This window comes from Belonocnema kinseyi, chromosome 6 (assembly GCF_010883055.1).
Source record: "Belonocnema kinseyi isolate 2016_QV_RU_SX_M_011 chromosome 6, B_treatae_v1, whole genome shotgun sequence".
NCBI lineage: Eukaryota > Metazoa > Arthropoda > Insecta > Hymenoptera > Cynipidae > Belonocnema > Belonocnema kinseyi.
The window spans coordinates 50,944,107-50,964,205 of record NC_046662.1 but is presented as its reverse complement, the minus strand read 5'-3'; the positions used below and the strand labels follow the sequence as shown (position 1 = coordinate 50,964,205).

At 23.0% G+C, this 20,099-nt stretch overlaps 1 protein-coding gene across 1 annotated transcript in view; it reads right to left on the bottom strand.

Moving 5' to 3' along the window:
- Positions 1-4,668: 4,668 nt before the first annotated feature.
- The window catches only part of LOC117174430 (HD domain-containing protein 2), a 24,807-nt gene continuing 9,376 nt past the window's right edge, over positions 4,669-20,099 (bottom strand). The window contains exons 2-4 of the mRNA XM_033363546.1: positions 18,290-18,414; positions 11,978-12,146; positions 4,669-5,027 (exon numbers count right to left, since the gene is read on the bottom strand). Of these exons, the coding sequence (XP_033219437.1) occupies positions 4,794-5,027; positions 11,978-12,146; positions 18,290-18,414 (528 nt within the window). The 3' untranslated portion in view covers positions 4,669-4,793. The remainder of the gene's footprint in view (positions 5,028-11,977; positions 12,147-18,289; positions 18,415-20,099) is intronic.

Genomic DNA, 20,099 nt, shown 5'->3' with positions numbered 1-20,099 from the left:
TATATTTTATTGGGTTTAATTGTTCTCTATTTAAACTAAAATTTTTTTGGTGAAAAATTTACCTACTTTTTTTAGATTGAAAATGTAACTATTCCATTATTGGTCGAAAATTTATATTTTCAATTAAAAATTGAATTTTTCTACTTGGAAATTCAACTATTTGGTTGAAAATTTATATTTTTTGTGAAAATTCAAATACTTCAAATATAATTTTCTCTTGAAAATCCAGAATTTCGAATAGAAAGTTTAACTTTTTTGTAAAGTTCACGTTTTTTTAATGAAAATTCGTCTTTTTCATTACAAAATTAATTTTATTTTTTGTAAATTGATCTTATTGGATCTGTATTCCACTTTTTTTTTAAATCTTCTTGTTCGGTTCAATTTAAGTTGTGTAAAATTCGTTTTTTTTTTAAATTAATTTTGTCAACTAAAAATGTAACTATTCCATTTTTGATTGCAAAATTAATTTATTTTGGAAAATGTAACTATTTTTGTAGAAACTCACAACTATATGATTGAAATTTAAACCATTTATTTGAAAAAGTAACTAGTTGAGGGTAAAATTAATTTTTATTTTTGAAAATTCAGTGTCGAGTAGAAAATTTAACTTTTTTGTAAAATTCATGTTTTTTTTTTAAATGAAAATTCGTATTTTTCAGTACAAAATTTTCTCTTTTTTTGTTCATTCATTTTGTTAACTGTGGATTCCACTATTATTTATTAATTTTTTAAACAGAAAATATAATCATTCCATTTTTAGTTAAAAGCTTGTCTTTTGTTTTAATTTGACTATTTGTTTAAAAACTTAACTATTTGGTTTCGTGTGGAAAATTCAATTTTTTTTGTGGAAAATTTATGTTTTTTTTATCGTCTTTTTGGGTATTTTTTTTTTGCTGTGGCTCGAAATGTTTTGTTAGAAATTCGTATTTTTTGGTAAAATTAAACTGCTGGAAAAATGTTCTTTTTTGTTGTTGTTGAAAAGTAATTTTTTTAACTGTAAATGGGACTTTCATTTTTGATTGATATTTTTTTAAATTCAACAATTTTGTAGAAAAATCAACTATTTGGTTAAAAAATAAACTATTGATTTGAAAATTAATTACTGGATACAAAATTCACTTGTTTGTTAAAAATTTTCTGTTTCGGGTAGAAAATTCAACTTTTTAAAAAAATGAATGTATTTTGCTAAAAAATTATGTTTTTTTATTAAAAATAAATTTCTTAAACTGAAAGTGTAATTATTCCATTTTTAGTTAAAAACTTATGTTTTTTTTTAATCTGGTGGAAAATTCAACTATTTGGTTTTGGGTGGAAAATTCAATTGTTTTGTGGAAAATGTATGTATTTTTTTTTTAAATTCGTCTTTTTTTGTATAAAATTAATATATTTTTTTTTAATTTATCTTTTTGGCTGTGGCTTTATATACTTTGTCACGAATTCGTCTTTTTTGATCCAATTAATCTACTGGAAAATTTTGTTGTTGTTTGAAAATGAATTTTTTAAACGGAAAATGTAAAAATTCAATTTTTGATTGAATAATTAATTTTGTTTTGAAAGTTGAACTATTTTTGAATAAACAATTCAACTATTTTTGAAGAAAATTCAAATATTTGGTTAAAAATGAAACCATTCATTTGAAAAATTAACTACTTAATAGAAAACTCATTTTGTTGTTCTTGAAAATTCGTCTTTTTGAGCAGAGAGTTAATTTTTTTTTTTGAAAAATCATCGTTTTAGTTGGGGATTAAACTATTTTGTTAAAAAATCATGTTTTTTAAATTAAAAATTAAGTTCTTAAACTGAAAGTTGTAACTATTCCATGTTTAATTCATAATTTATTATTTTGTTTTGGCAATTTATCTTTGTAGGTTTAAAATTCAACTATTTTGTTAAAAATGTTATTATTTTTTTTAAGCTTCGTCTTGTTTGTTTCAATTTAACTAGAATAAAATTCGTTTTTTTTTAAATTACTTTTTAAAGTGAAATTGTATTCATTCCATTTCTAGTTAAAAACTTATGTTTTTTTAATTTGTTAGAAAATGAAACTATTTAGTTTTGAATTGAAAATTAATGAATTTTTTAAAATTTCTCTTTTTGGATTTTTGGTCCAATTTATCTACTGGAAAATTATTTTTTTCTATTTAATTTTTTCCAACTGCAAATGTAACTTCCATTTTTGATTCAATAATTAATTTGGTTTTGAAAATTGAACTATTTTTGAAGAAAAATGAACTATTTAGTTAAAAATTAAACTATTGATTTGAAAAATTATCTACCCAGTAGAAAATTTACTTTTTTGTTGAAAATTTACTGTTTTGGTGTGAAAATTCATCTATTTTGTTGAAAATTCGCCTTTTTTTAGAAGAAAATTAATCTCATTTTTTTCTAAACCATCCTTCTGGTTAAGGACTCAATTATTCTCTTAAAAATCATGTTTTTTAATTAAAAATTAATTTCTTAAACTGCAACTGTAATAATTTTTTTTTTTCGTTGCAAACTTACATTTTTGATTTGTTAAAAACTTAGTTTTTTTCAATTTAGTTGAAAATTCAACTATTTGGCTTTGGGTGGAAAATTGAATTGTTTTTTTTTTTTTTGAAAATTAATGTATTTTTTGTTTAAACTCAACTTTTTCGGTATAAAATTAATATTATTTTTAACAAATTCATCTTTTTAGACGTGGCTTCAACTATTTTGTTAAGAATTCGTCTTTTTTGGTCCAATTAATCTACTGGTGAATTATTATTTTTTAATTAATGTTTTTAAACTGCAAATGTAACTTCCATATTTGATTAGATAATTCATTTGGTTTTAAGAAATTAACTATTTTTGAAGAAAATTAAACTATTGATTTGAAAAATTATCTGCTTGGTAAAAAATTTACTTTTTTGTTGAAAATTCCTCTTTTTTTAGTTGAAAGTTAATATTCTTTTTTGAAAAATCACAGTTTTAGTTGGAGATTCAACTATTTTGTTAAAAAATCATGTTTTTTTTTATTAAAAATTAATCTCTTAAAATGAAAGTGTAACCATTTCTCTTTTGATTAAAAAATTATATTTTTATTAAAAAACTGATCTTTGTTAACTTAAAATTCAACTACTTTGTTAAAAATTTAATTATTTTGTTAAAAATTTGTCTTGTTTGGTTCAATTTAACCAGCATAAACTAAGGTTTTTTTTTTTTAATTTGGTTGAAAATTCAACTTGTTGGCTTTGGGTGGAAAAATGAATTTTTTTTGTAAAATTTATGTATTTCTTGTTTAACTTCCACTTTTCGGTATTAAATTAATCTACTGGAAAATTATTTTTTCTTTTAATTAATTTTTTTTTTAAACTCAAAATGTAATTATTTCATTTTCGATTGAAAAATTAATTTTGTTTTGAAAATTTAACTATTTTTGGAGAAAATTAAACTATTTGGTTAAAAATTAAACTATTCATTGGAAAAATTATCTAGTTGGTAGAAAATTCACTTTTTTGTTGAAAATGAATCTATTTTGTTAAAAATTCGTCGTTTTAAGCAGAAAGTTAATCTTCTTTTTTGAAGAAAAATCTACGTTTTCGTTGGTGATTCAACTTTTTTGTTAAAAAAAAAAATAATGTTTTTTCATTGAAATTTCATTTTGCTTTGAAAATTTAACTATTTTTGAAGTAACTTCAATTATTTGGTTAAAAATTAAACTATTGATTTGAAAAATTAACTACTTCGTACAAAATGTATTTTGTTGAAAATTCGTCTTTTTTTAGCAGAAAGTTAATCTTCTTTTTTGAAAAATCATAGTTTTAGTTGAAAATTCAACAATTCTTTAAAAAATCATGTTTTTAAAAATTAAAAATTAATTTCTTAAACTGAAAATGTAACTATTCCTCTTTTGGTTACAAATTTATATTTTTTATTTGAAAATTCATCTTTTTCGGTTTAAAATTCAAATATTTCGTTAAGTTATCTTGTTTAGTCTAAAATGTAAATTTTTTTCTTAAAAATTTATCCTTTAGGATTGAAAATTCATAAATGTATACATTCAAGAAGAAATATTAAATGTTTCGTTAAGAATTTAAATTTTTTGTTCAAGAGCTCAACTAAATTTGGTTAAAAATGCAACAATCTTGTTGAAAATTCAAATATTTTTAAAATTCTTTCTGGTTCATTAAAAATGCAAAATAAACTTAAAATCCGTTTCAAAAATATCCAAAAAATTGGTAACGTAGTTTATGGATAATCCCTGAAGACAAACCCAATTTTTAAAATGTTCTACAATATAAAAACAATACAAAAATGTTCTAATAGAAATTCAACTCTCGTTTCGAGGTTTGAAATTCTCAAAAATACTAATTGTACAAGTTAATTAAGTACTAAAAGATTTTAGTTTTAGCTATATTGTCAGATTATCGTATTTTTTAATTACAAAAACACTCACACAAGCTTTTAAAAAGCAGAACAGTCTCCTTTAAACAAAGGAATTTCAAACGTGTCCCCGAATTCGTTTTATAAATTGAATCAACTTATAAAGTTTGAAATCTCAAAAATCTTTCCTCAGTTTTGCCTTTCAGAAACAATGTTTGCCTATATTCAGGAAATTTAAATTCAAAGTGTGCATTTCCCGTAATTTCTAAATCGAAAAAGTTTCTTGAGCAGGAAAAAGTTTCAAAAATTGTACTAAATTCTATCTACTTAATATTGCATGAATTAGAAATAATCAGTACGGAATAAGATCTTGATCGATCAATCCGGTGCACCTAAATAAAAAAAAAATAAAAATAAAACGAGTTCCTATTTTTAATAGGATCGAAATTTTAACAGTCCTTTTTGTCGGAAACTCGGATAAGTTCCTCGCGCTCTTCATTGATTTCGTTGGCTATTTTATTTAAAAAAGGATGCCTTATTTTGCCATTAATGGCATTGAAAAATTCCTGCAGATGTCCTGGCGTTTTGTCTCGTTTTTCGTACTCGTAAGCCTGCATCAGCAAATCAAGCCTGTCCAGGTCTTTGACGTATTTGGCCTCTGGAGATTGTTGCTGTTCGTATTCCTAAAAATAAACATTTTCTTCGAGCTCAAACGTAATATTGTTTTAAGTTTCAAGAAATAAGTTTAGTTGATTAAATATAAAATATTTTTCGAGTTTAAAAAAGGGCGTTTACTCAAATCCTGAAACAAAAATTCGCTGACAATTCCAGGGTTTTCCAGACATAATTTATATTATATTATATAATATATTAATATTTAATATTTTCACGACACTATTATAAATAAATGTTAAAAAAATTATACTGATAGATAGTCTTAAATAGAATGACAACGTCGATTAATTAAATAATTAAATGATACTGAAAACAGAATTATTTCTCCTATTGGTCGCAAAGTGAATAAATTGGAATAATAATTCAAATTTTTATTTTATCCTCTTATTCTCAAACATAAAAATTAATTTTCTACCAAAAAGACGATTTTTCAACAAAAAATACATGAATTTTCAACTCAAATTATGTATCTTAGTCTGTAATTAATTGGTTTTAAATCAAAAAGATGAATTATTAACAAAAAACTTGAACTTTCAGCCTAGTAGTTTCATTTTTAAAAAAATAATAATTTTCAAATAAAATTATGAATTATTTGGAATTTTCAACCCAAAAACATTAATTTTTAACCAAGACGATTAATTTTCAACAAAAAATACAATTTTTTAAACAAAATACATAAATTTTCAACGAAATAGTCGAATTTTCAATTACAAAAGACAAATTTTCAACCAAATAGTCGAATTTTAAACCAAAAAAGGATCAATTTTCAATGACAAATTGAATAGTTAAATTTTATGTTAAAAAATCAATTTTCCACACAAAAAATGCAATCAAAGTAATGAATTTTCAAATAAGATGATGAATGTTTAACCGGAATAGTCGAATTATCAAGCAAAAAAATTAACTTTTTAACAAAGAAGATTAATTTCTACGAAAAAAGACTACTTTTAAAAAGAAATACATAAAATTTCGTCTAAAAAAAGATAAATTGTCAACCTAAAATTGAATAGGGAAATTAACAGTTAGGCAAATAAATTTTAAACCAAAAAGACAAATTTTCAAATCAGAAGATAAATTTTCAAACAAAATGATTAATTTTCTACCAAAAAGGCGATTTAAAAAAAATACATGAATTTTTAACTAAAATAATGCACCTTGAACTGGAATAGATTGTTTTTAAATCAATAAGGTGAATGATTAACAAAAAAAACTTTAACTTTCAACCTAGTAATTTCATTTGCAAACAAAAAAAATAAGAAATTTCAACTAAAATTATGAATATTTAACAGAAATACTGAGAATTTTCAACAAAAAACATTAATTTTTAAAGAAGACGATTAACTTTCTTTAAAAAGACGATTTTTTAAAACAAAATACATAAATTTTCAACGAAATAGTTGAATTTTCAATTAAAAAAGACAAATTTTCAACCAAATGGTTGAATTTTGAAGTAAACAAAATCAATTTTCAACCAAAAATGGAATAATTAACTTTCAAACAAAAAGATTAAATTTATATCAAGGATATTACTTTTCAAATATAAAGAATAATTTCCTATAAAAACGACGATTTTTCAAAAACAAAAAATACATGAATTTTCAACAAAATAGTCGAATTTTCAACTAAAATGATGTATCTTGATCTGGAATTAATTGGTTTTAAAACAAAAAGATAAATTATTAACAAAAAACTATAACTTTCAACCTAGTAGTTTCATTTAAAAAAAAAAGAATTTTCAAATAAAACTATGAATATTTAAATAAAATATTTGGAATCAAACTAGACGAATAATTTTCTACAAAAAGGACGATTTTTTTAAACAAAATACATGAATTTTCAAAGAAATAGACGAATTTTCAACTAAAAACGGCAAATTTTCAACCAAACAGTTGAATTTTGTACTAAAAAAAATTAATTTCAAATCAAAAATGGAATATTTAAATTTAAAGTTTAAAAAATCAATTTTCCCAATAAAAATGCAATCAAAGTGGTGAATTTTCAACCAAAAAAATTAATTTCCAATCAAGAAGACTAAAAAAAAGACTACTTTTAAACAAAATAAATAAAATTTAGACTAAAAAAAGATAAAGTGAAAACCGAAAATTTGAATAGGTAAATTAACAGTTAAGCAAATTAATTTTAAACAAAAAAGAACGATTTTTCAAAAAAAGACATGAATTTTCAACTATAATTGGTTGCAAATTCAACTATTTCGGTTAAAGATTCATCAGTTTAAAGTTGGGTCTTGTAGTTTTTGTCATCTTCATTCGTCATTCATCATTTTAATGAAAAATTCATATTTATAATTGAAAATTCATCACTTTCATTTAATTTTTTGTGTGGAAAATTAATTTTTTTAACTTTATATTTAACTATTCCATTTGTGATTTAAAACTGATTTTTTTAGTTCAAAAATCAACCACTTGTTGGAAATCTTGTCTTTTTTATTTGAAAATTCGACTATTTCGTTGATAAATAATTAAAAAACAAACTTTAACTTTCAATCTAGTAGTTTCATTTTCAAAAACAAAAAAAAAGAAAGAATTTTCAACTAAAATTATAAATATTTAACAGAAATACTTGAAATTTTCAACTAAAAACATGAATTTTTAAACAAGACAATTAATCTTTAAACAAAAGATGATTTTTTTAACAAAATAATTAAATTTTTGATAAAATAGTCAAATTTTTAACCAAATGGTTGAATTTTGAAGTAAAAAAAATCAATTTTCAATCACAAATGGAATAGTTTAATTTAAAGTTAAAACAATTAATTTTCCACACAAAAAATCAATGAAAGTGATGAATTTTCAACCAAAAAGATGATTTTTTAAAAAAGATACATAAATTTTCCATGAAACAGTCGAATTATTTTTCAATAAAAAATAACAATTTTGCAACCAAATGGTTAAATTTTGAAGTAAAAAAGATTAATTTTCAATCACGAAGATTAATTTCTACCAAAAAAAGACTACTTTTAAACAGAATACATAAAATCTCAACTAAAAAAAAATCAGTTGTCAACCGAAAATTGAATAGTTAAAATTACCAGTTAAACGAAATAAATTTTCAACCAAAAAGACGAATCTTCAAATTAGAAGATTACTTTTCAAATGTAAAGATTAATTTTCTACGGAAGACGATTTAAAAAAAATCATTTTTCAACGAACTGGTCGAGTTTTCAACAAAATTATGTATTTGTGTCTTGAAAAATTGATTTTAAATCTAAAAGATGAATTATGAAAAATTTTCTACAAAGAAGACGATTTTTTTAAACAAAACACATAATTTTGTAATGAAATAGTAGAATTTTCAATTAAAAAGACAATTTTTAAACGAAATGGTTGAATTTTGAAGTAAAAAATATCAATTTTCAACGAAAATTATGCATATTAAACTGAAATTCTTCGAATTTTCAACCAAACACATGAATTATCAAACAAGACGATTAATTTTATACCAAGAAGCAGGTTTTTAAAAAAATAAGTGAAATTTCAACGAAATAGTCAAATTCTCAACTAAAACTATGTGTCTTGAACTGGAATAGATCAGTTTAAATAAAAAAAATGAATTATTAACAAAAAACTTGAACTTTCAACCCAGTATTTTCATTAAAAAAAAAGAATTTTCAAATAAAATTACGAATATTTAACTCAAATGTTTGGAATTTACAAATAAAATCATCAATTTTCAAACAAGACGATTCGTTTTCTACAAAAAAGACGATTTTTAAAACAAAATACATCATCTTTTCAATGAAATAGTCGAATTTTCAATTAAAAAGGCAAATTTTCAACCAAATGGTTGAATTTTGAAGTAAACAAAATCAATTTTCCACACAAAAAATTTAATCAAAGTGATGAATTTTCAACTAAAATGATGAATCTTTAACCAAAATAGTTGAATTTTTAATAAAAAAAATTAATTTTCAATGAAGAAGATTAACTTTAACCAAAAAAGACTACTTTTAAACAAAATAAATAAAATTCTGAATAAGAAAATATAAATTGTCAACCGAAAATTCAATAGGTAAATTACTAGTTAGGAAAATTAATTTTCAATCAAAAAGACAAATTTTCAAATGAGAAGATTACTTTTCAAACCTAAAGATTAACTTTCTACCAACATGACGATTTAAAAAAAAAACAAACATGAATTTTCAACGAAATATTCGAATTTTCAATTAAATTATTGATATTAAACTGGAACAGATTGGTTTTAAATAACAAATATTAATTATTAACAAAAACCTTAGCTTTCAACCTAATAGTTACATTAAAAAAAGAGAAGAATTTTAATCTACAATTATGAATATTTAATTGAATGACTTGGAATTCTCATTTAAAAAAATGGTATTTCAAACAAGACGATTTTTAAAACAAAATACATATATTTTCAACGAAATAGTTGAATTTGCAACTAAAAAAACAAAAATGCAACCCAATATTAAAAAGGACCTAGAATCACAGCTAAGAAATTAATTTTCAATCACAAATGGAATAGTTAAACTTAAAGTTATAAAAATCAATTTTACACGCAAAAAATGCATCCCAAGTGACGAATCTTCAACTAAAATGATCAATCTTAAACCGGAATAGTTGAGATTTCAACCAAAAACAGTAATTTCCAATCAAAAAGATTAATTTCTACCAAAAAATACTATTTTTAAACAATATACATGACATATCACTTAAAAAAACATAAATTGTCAACCGAAAATTGAATAGGTAAATTACCAGTTAAGCAAATTAATATTCAACCAAAAAGACGATTTTTCAACGAAACAAACTTTTAACCAAATAGTTGATATTTTAACTAAAAAATATCAATTTTCAATCAAAAATGAAACAGTTAAATTTAATTTTAAAAAATCAACTTTCCACAAAAAAATGCAATCAAAGTGATGAATTTTAAACTCAAAATATGAATTTTCAAATAAAATTATGAATCTTTAACCGGAATCTTTGAATTTGCAACCAAAAAGATTAACTTTCAATCAAAATGATTCATTTCTGCCAAAAAAGAATACTTTTAAACAAAATACATAAAATTTAAACTAAAAAAAGATAAATTGTCAACCAAAAATTTAATAGGTAAATTACCGGTTAAACAAATTGATTTTCAAACAAAAAGACAAATTCTCAAATCAGAAGATTAATTTTCAAACATAAAGATTAATTTTCTACGAAGAAAACGATTTTTTCAAAAAATACATGAATTTTCAACTAAATAGTCGAAATTTAAATCAAAAAGATAAATTATTGACAAAAAACATTAACTTTCAAGTAGTTTCATTTTCAAAAAAAAAAAAAAGAAAGAATTTTCAACTAAAATTATGAATATTTAAATGAAATGCTTGGAATTTAAAAAAAAAGGAATAAATTTACAAACAAGACCATTAATTTTCTATAATAAAGAAAATTTGTTAAACAAAATACACGAATTTTCAACGAAATACTCTAATTTTCAATTCAAAAAGACAATTTTTAACCTAAAGGTTGAATTTTAAATTTAAAAAAATGAATTTTTCAACTAAAAACTAAAAATAAAATGTAGTACATAAATTTTTAGTTTTAAAAATTAATTTTTTACCAAACTGATGAATCTTCAACGGGAATAATTGAATTTTAAACCAAAAAGAATTTTCTACCAAAAATTATAATTTTATAAATAAAATGATTATTATCTAACTGGAATACTTGATTTTTCAACCAAAAAGATTAATTATTTACCAAAAAAGTCAATTCTTCAACAAACTAAATGAATTCTCAACGAAATATAGTTTTATTTTATGCTAAAAAGGACAAATTTTCAAGCAAATAGTTGAATTTTAAACTAAAAAATAACAATTTTCAATCAAACATGGAATGGTTAAATTTTTAGCCAAACTAATAAAGAATTTTTGACTAAAATTATTCATCTTTAACTGGAGTCGTTAAATTTTAGACCAAAAAGATGAATTTTCAACTAAAAATACGAATTTTCCAATGGAATAGTTTAATTCTAAAGCAAAAATATAAATTTCAAACCAAGAAAATTAATTTCTGCCAAAAAAAGACAAATTTTCAATTAAAAAAGATAATTTTTCAAACAAAAAAATTGAGTATTTAAATTTTCGGTTAAAAAAGGTAATTATCTATTAAAGAGATATTTTTTCACCAAAGCGATGAAATATAAAACAGTAATAATCATTAAATTCACGGCAAAAAAAACTAATCAAGAGTGAAGAAAAAACAATTTTTTTTATAAAACAGCTCCGTTTTAAACTAAAAAGACACATTTTCAATTAAAATCATTATTCTTGTACACAAGAAATTAATATTTAACAAAACGCTTTAACCTTTAACCAAGTAATAAAATTTGTATTAAAAAAAAAAAAAAGAATTCTGATTAAAAAATGTAGTAGTTGATATTTCAACCACAAAGGACTTTAATTTTAATAATTAAAAACAGTTCAATTCACCAAAACACTTCTTTTTTCATATAAATTTTAACTAAAAAAGATTTTTTTGTTGAGAGCGAAAAAATATTGTAAACAAACTGGAAAAATTTCCCGTCAAAAATATGCAGTTTCAACAAGATACTTAAATTTTTAACTGCAGGCGATCAATTCTTAACTAAAAACATAATCGTTAAAATTTTCAGTTAAAAAAATTAGTTTCAAACAAAAAGAAACCAAATTATGCAAAAAATTATGCACGTTCGCGGAAAAATTTCCGAACATTTCTAGGTTTTTCCAGGTATTATAAAAATTCCCTGATAATTCCAGGTTTTCCAGATAGGGTAGATAAAGTAGAAATCTCTTTTCTAAATTGAACAAAATTCTTGAAAAAATAAAAAATTGAATTTTTCTCCGATTAGAAATAAATTCCCGGGTTTTTAATTAAATTCCCGGTCAAGTGGCCAACTCGTTTTCGTTAACTAATTAGAAAATATTTGTCGAGTTTAAAATACGCACTCTGAACATTTCGAGAATCTCTGGTCCCTTGTCGCCCAGAAGCTGGCAAATTTGTTCCATGGCCTTGTCTTCCATTTCATGCTTAACTTCTGGAGTTATATTATCATGAGGTGTAATATCGCCCACAATACATTCGGCGAGATCGTGAATCAGAGTCATTTGCATGATTCTGAAAAACGAAAATTTTAATTTTTTTAAAATAATTTTTCGAGTAGAAACAACAGGTTTCTGGATTAGGTCGAGGTTCATTTTCTTTATTTGGGAAAGAATCTTTGTTGGCTTACAATTTAAAAGGACAAATTTTTATGAGCTTTACATTTTTAATTACTTATTACTAATTGATTCACGGACTTCATAGTTTAAAATGCTCTTCAAACCGATGAATTTTTAACCCAAAAGAACGACTTTTACTTCGAAACAGAAAATTTTATAACAAAGTAGTTGAAATTAATTTAAAAAACAAACAAAAAATTTGTAAGAAAATATTTGATTTCCAGAAGAAAACGAAACTAAAAATTGCATTTTCAACCAAAGCTGATGCACTTTGAATCAAGATAATTAAACTTATGCGAAAAAATACAACATTTTTTCACATGAAAATATTAATTTTCAACGAAAAAAGTTCATTTTCAACCAAAACGGTTTAATTTTCTACCAAAATAGTTCTACTTTCAATCTAAGAAGCTCAAATTTATTTTCAAATTAATTTTTATTAATCATTTATAATGAATAATATAATATAATTAATTATAATATAACTATTTCAAATTAATTCGACAAATAGTTTAAATTTCTACCAAAATTGTTCGATTTTCAACCCAAGAAGACGAATTAAAAAAAAAATTTGAATTTTTAACTAAACAGGTTGACTTTTTCATCTAGAAAGTTAAATTTTGAAATAAAAAAGACAAATTTTTAACTTGAAAAAGAATTTTCAAAAAAAGTTAATTTGAAACTAAAAAAAAAAAACATTTTCTACCCAAATAGTAGATTTTTTTAACGCAAAACGAATTTTAAAAACATTTAATTGAATTTTTAACCAACTAGAATGAATTTTTAAACTACAAACGGTGTCTTTTTAAAGACAAAGTGGAATTTTTAAATAAAAAATATAAATTTTCAACCAAAATGGAAAACAGGTTTTTTCATTTGAAAATATGAATAAAAAAAAGTTAATTTGCAACCAAAGAGTTGAATTTTCTACCTAAATATTTTAATTTTAAACCGAATAAGACGAATTTTCAACAAAACGATTACATTTATGACCAAAAATAATTACTTATTAACCGACAAGATGAATTTTCATCCAAGCAGTTCAATTTTCTACAAAAATAGATCAATTTTCAACACAAGAAGACAAATTTTCAATCAAATAGTTGAACTTTCAAATAAAAAAGGTAAATTTTTAACCAAAAAGAAAACTGGGAAAAAAGAATTTTCAAAAAAAGTGGATTTTTAACTAAAGAGGATATATTTTCTATCCAAATACTAGAATTTTAAAATAAAAACCGTAATTTTTTAACCGAAAAGAACAATTTTTTCACTGGGAAAACAGAATTTACAAAAAAAGTTAATTTTTAACTAAAAAAAATGTTTACCCAAAAAGTAAAATTTTCTAACCCAAGACGAATTTTCAAAACATTTAATTGCATTTTTAACCAAACTGGATGACTTTTTAAACTACAAAGGTGTATTTTTAAACAAAAAGTTGAATTTTTAAACAAAAAATATAAATTTGCAATCATACAGCAAACCAGACATTTTCATTTGAAAATATGAATAAAAAATGTTAAATTTTAACCAAAAAGTTTAATTTTCTACCAAAATAGTTTCATTTTCGACCGAAGAAGGCAAATTTTCCACAAAACAATTACATTTTTAACCAAAAAGAATTACTTTTTAACCCGCAAAGACGAATTTTCATTCAAATAGATTAATTTTCACAGCAAGAAAACAAATTTTTCTAAATAATTCAATTTTTAAATAAACCCGATGACTTTTTCACCTACAGATGAATTTGCAATTAAATAGTTAAATTTTAAAATAAACAGGATAATTTTTGAACCAAATGAACAATTTTATACTGGGGAAAAACGAATTTTCTAAAAACGTACATTTTCAACTAAAAAAAATGTATTTTTTATCCAAAAAGAACAATTTTTAATTGAGGTTTTTTCAGAGATATTTTCAACCCAAGACGAATTTTCAAAACATTTAATTCAATTTTTAAAATACAAAGTTGTATGTTTGAACAAAAAATTTAATTTTTAAATAAAAATATAAATTGGCAACTAAAAGCAAAACATATTTTTTCATTTGAAAATATGAATAAAAAGAGTTCATTTTCAATCAAACAGTTTAATTTTCTACCTAAATATTTTAATTTTCAACTGAAGAAGATGAATTTTAAAAAAATAATGCAATTTTCAACTAAACAGGAATACTTTTTTTTTACCTAAAAAGATGAATTTATAATCAAATAGTTGAATTTTCAAATAAAAAAGGTAATTTTTAAACAAAAAGAACAATTTTATGACTGGAAAATATGAACTTTCAAAGAAAAGTTCTATTGTAACCAAAAAGAAAAATTTTTCACTGGCAAACATTAATTTAAAAAAAAGTTAATTTTTAACTAAAAAATATATATTTTCTACCCAAATAGTAGAATTTTCAACACATGACGAATTTTCAAAAAAATGAATACAATTTTTAACAAAATAGTTGAATTTTCAACCAAAAAAATGTATTTTCGACAAAATAGTTTAATTTTCATCCAAATAGTTTAGTTTTATAGCAAAATAGTTCGATTTTCAACCCAAGAAGACGAATTGAAAAAAAAAACTTTGAATTTTTAACTAAACAGGTTGCGTTTTTCATCTAAAAAGTAAAATTTTGAAATAAAAAAGACAAATTTTTAACGAAAAAGAACAATTTTTTAACTTGGAAAAAAGATTTTTCAAAAAAGTTAATTTTAAACTAGAAAAAAAGACATTTTCTACCCAAATAGTAGATTTTTTTGACCGAAGACAAATTTTCAAAACATTTAATTTAATTTTTAAACTACAAACGGTGTATTTATAAACAAAAAGTGGAATTTTTTAATAAAAAATATAAATTTGCAACCAAAACGGAAAAAGATTTTTTCATTTAAAAATATAAATAAAAAAAAGTTAATTTGCAACCAAAAAGTTTAATTTTCTGCCTAAATATTTTCATTTTAAACCAAATAAGACGATTCTTCATCAAAGCAAATAGTTGAACTTTCAAATAAAAAAGGTAAATTTTTAACTAAAAAAGATAAGGTTTCTACCCAAATAGTAGAATTTAAAAAAAAAATGAATTCAATTTTTAAGAAAATAGTTGAATTTTTAACCAAAAAAATGCATTTTCGACAAAATTGTTAAATTTTCTACCAAAATAGTTCAATTTTCAACCCAAGAATACAAATTAAAAAAAAATTAATTTATAACTAAACAGGTTGACTTTTTCGCATAAAAAGTTAAATTTTGAAATAAAAAACATGAATTTTTAACCAAAAAGAACAAATTTTTAAGTTGGAAAACAGAACTTTCAAAAAAAGTTAATTATCAAATAAAATGGATAAATCTTCTACCCACATAGTAGATTTTTTAACCCAAGAGGAATTTCCAAAACATTTAATTGAATTTTTAACCAAAGAGCATGAAATTTTAAACTACAAAGGTGTATTTTTAAACAAAAAGTGGAATTTTTAAATAAAAAATATAAATTTGCAACCAAAAAGCAAAACAGATTTTTTCATTTGAAAACATGAATAAAAGAAAGTTAATTTTCAACCCAAGAAGACGAATTTTCAACAAAAAAATTACATTTATCACCAAAAAGAATTAATTTTAACCAACAATGATGAATTTTCGTCTAAATAATTTAATTTTCTACCATAATAGTTTAATTTTCAACTCAAAAAGATAGATTTTCAGAAAAAAATTCAATTTTTTACTAAACAGGGTTACTGTTTTTACCTACAAAGATGAATTTGCAATCAAGTAGTTAAATTTTCAAATAAAAAACGTTATTTTTAAACAAAAAGAACAATTTTATGACTTAAAAAAATGAATTTTCAAACAAAAGTTAATTTTTAACTAAAAAAGATACATTTTCTACCCAAATACTGGAATTTTCAAATAAAAAAGATAAATTTTTCACCGAAAAGAACAATTTTTTCACTGGGAAAAATGAGTTTTCAAAAAAAGTTAATTTTTTACTAAAAAAGATTTATTTTCTACCCAAATAGTAGAATTTTCAACACATGACGAATTTTCAAAATAATGAATATAATTTTTAACTGAATAGTTGAATTTTTAACCAAAAAAGATGTATTTGCGACAAAATAGTTTAATTTTCAACCTAAGACGAATTAAAAAAATTATTTGAATTTTTATCTAAACAGGTTGACTTTTTCAAGTTGTCAATTTTTTAACTTGGAAAACAGAATTTTCAAAGAAAAAGTTAAATTTTAAACTAAAAAAATAGTAAATAATTTTTTTAACCAAAACGGAAAACAGATTTTTTCGTTTGAAAATATGAGTAAAAAAAAGTTAATTTGCAATCAGTTTAATTTTCTACCTTATTATTTTAATTTCAAACCGAATAAGACGAATTTTCAACAACAAATAAAAAATATCATTTTTAAATAAACAAAAAACAACAATTTTATAACTGGGAAAAAGAATTTTCAAAGAAAGTTAATTTTTAACAAAAAAGATAGATTTTTTTAACCAAAAAGAACCATTTTTAGAATTTAAAAAATGTGAATTTTTAACCAAACAATATGATTTTTTAAAATACAAACGTGTAATTTTGAACAAAAAGAGGAATTTTCAAACAAAAAGCAAAAAAAATTTAACCTGAAAATATGAATATAACAAAAAAGTAAATATTAAAACAAACAGTTTATTTTTCTGCCTGAATAGTTTATTTTTTTACCAAAGAAGTCTTTCAACAAAACAATTAAATCTTCAAACAAAAATAATTTTATTAAATTTAAAAAATATATTATCAACCAAAAAGTTGCATTTTCAAACAAACAGTTAAACTTTTAAGCGAAGGGGACTAACTTTTAACAGATATAAATTAATTATTAATAAAAAAAAGTTGACTTCTTAACCTATAGAGATGTATTTTTGACCAAAAAGTTACATTTGAAAAAATTAATTATCCACAGAAAATCAAGAAAGAGGATTTTTTTATCTTGAAGATATAAATTTTCAGAAAAAAAAGAGTCTGTTTTCAACCAAAGACTTACATTTTTAACCAAAATAATTCAACTTTTAATAATGACTTTTCAACCTAAAAAGCTGTATTTAAAAAAAAATAATCCAATTTAAAAAATTGAACTATTAATCAAACAGTTGCATTTACAACCGGATAGTGGATCTTTTAAGCAAGAGAGACAAATTTCCAACAATATAATTCAAATTTTAACCAAATAGTTGAATGTTCAACGAAAAAAGATACATTTCCCACGAAAATAGTAAAATTTTCAACCCAAGAGGATGAATTTCGAACAAACCAGTTAAATTTTAAACCAAAAAGGACAAAATTTTAACCCACGAATATGTATTTTCAAACAGGAAGTTAAATTAAGAAATATAAAAGATTTTCCAACTAAAAATGCATTAGTTAAATATTTAATTAAATCATTCATTTTCAAGCAAAGAGATGAATTTTCAATGAAATACATGAATTTTAAACCAAACAGTTGAGTTTTCAACTAAAAGTGATTCAATTTTCAGCCAAAAATCAAATAGTTGAATTATGAGTCAAGAAAATTAATTTCCAACTAAAAAAAAATTAATTTTCCAAAAAGTAGTTGAGCTTTTGATCAAGTAGTTGAATTTTCAACCAAAAAATATAAATAAAAAAATTTATACATAAAATAATATTATAAATAAAATTTATATATAAATATAAAAATGTAAATAAATTTTGGTTACAAAAGTTTAATCTTTAAACAATAAAATTAACCCTTTGCACTCGAGGAAGTTGACATAACAGTTCAAGTTTTAATCGAGTACCAAAAAAATAAATAAATAACTTTTAGCCAGAAATAATTTGATTTTCTTATTGGGTTCTATAAATGCAATTCGCATTTATGCGAAAAAAAAAACTTGAAAAAGGGGAAAAAGTGAGAGTTTCTTCAAGCTCGGGGGAAAAGTGGAAATATTTTAAAGAAGGGAAAAAGAGGAGAATGGGAAAAAGGGTGTTAATGTGTGAATTTAAAAATAACTGAAGTTTTATAAATATTTGTTCTCATAAGAAAATATTAATTACTTGTTTTTGTCTAAATTTTCGTTGGAATCAATCAAAAAGGACAGCATGGCCATTCGGTACATGTGTCCGGCAATTGTCTCCGGATTAGACACATTGTGGAGTTTCCAGCCTGCTCTTTTCTCGTGCTGAAATAAAAAGATATACCCCAGAAATGATAAATTTTTCGTATTTTTACATTTACAACATATATATTTTTTTCAAATCTTTGGAAATTTAGAAAATATAATTCTTCGACATGGATTGCTCTAAATGCACCCTCAATTTTAATTGATTTTTTAAATAAACATTTTAGCGTTGAATATTATAAAATATAAGAATAAATTTCCAATAATTGTTTCATTCTTTGTGTTAAAAGAGTCAAACAAATTTTTATTTGAAAGAAAATAAATTTTTATTTATTTCTTCATCAATATTTTAGTGTTAAATATTATAAGATTAAATTTCCATTAATGGTTTTATTCTTATTAGAATTAGAATAAAAAAATATTTTCTATTCGAAAGAAAATCAAACAAAGAAATTTCTCTTCGAGAGCAATCGTAAATGACACACGAGCAATTTTATGGTCCATAAATACAAAGAAAAACACTTAACTAAAGAAGTCTTGGGTGCAGTTCCGAATAGATGAACGTGACGATTTCCTTGACATTGCGTATACTTATGTATTTTGACGCACTGATTACGAAAATGATAGTGAAAATTGGCGACTCGGCGATTTTCATGGTGAAATTGCGAAAAAACCATAAAAAATATGTTTTTTTGATTTTATCTCAGCCAATATGCAAAATCTCGCAAAATGTTTCCAATAAAAGTTGTAGATCGTATAAAAATGCACATTTTTTGTGTAAGAAATTTTTTTCTACGAGTGATAGTTTCCAAGAAAATTAGTGATATCTCGATTTTTATGAAAAAAAAAAACAATGAGCATTCTCCATTGGTTTCGGTTGGGTACCTACTCACGCTTTTCACCACGGGAAGGTTGGAGTATTTTGAAAAGCATTTTTTTGTATTTTTAAATTTTTTAATTGTTTTTTTTACTTTTATGATTTTTAAATATATTTTAGTTTATTTTAATTAGAAATTCTGAATATATTCAATTTATTGTCTTGATTGCATACTCCTTATAAGTTTTTTTATAATAGTCTGCTGAGTATATTTCGTGGCCAGGGTAATATGCTTTTATGTTAGTAATTAATTTTTTAAACGGTTCAGCAACTATTTTCTTTACGCGTCGCCGCCACAAAAATTCGCAGAGATGCTCTGCAATGTTGCTTTTACGCACTCCTCCTCGTAAAAGAAATCGTCGCATCCACCGCCAAGATGACTCGATGTTTTGTGTGTGCGCTCCGGAATTGGGATCCACAAATTGTTCGGAATGATTCACAGTTTGGTGGACAAATCCATGATCTTCGAGATTAATGTATCCCTTCCAACAATCGGTGTGGATTTCTGTCCTTTCCGCTACATGCTTTTTTATTAATGCAATTAAAGTAGCCTGATCTGTCTTATTATCGGGACAGATTTCCAACCGATAATTGTAGGAATGTCCTCTGTGGATCATTCCGAGAATCCATGATCCTTCTACTACACGTCCTCGCTCGTATTTTCGACGGCCGATTTTGCACTCATCGATTTCAACAACTTCACCTACACCGCCGATGCGACCATCCTCTTCGAAGTTGCTGTCAAGAGCAAGCATGCAGATTGCAGACCAGTGATCCCAGATCTGAAACGAGATGCGGTCCAATACTATGATAGGGCTATGTCCGTGTGAATATAGTAGGAGACGCTGTAAATGACTGAGTTGCGCGC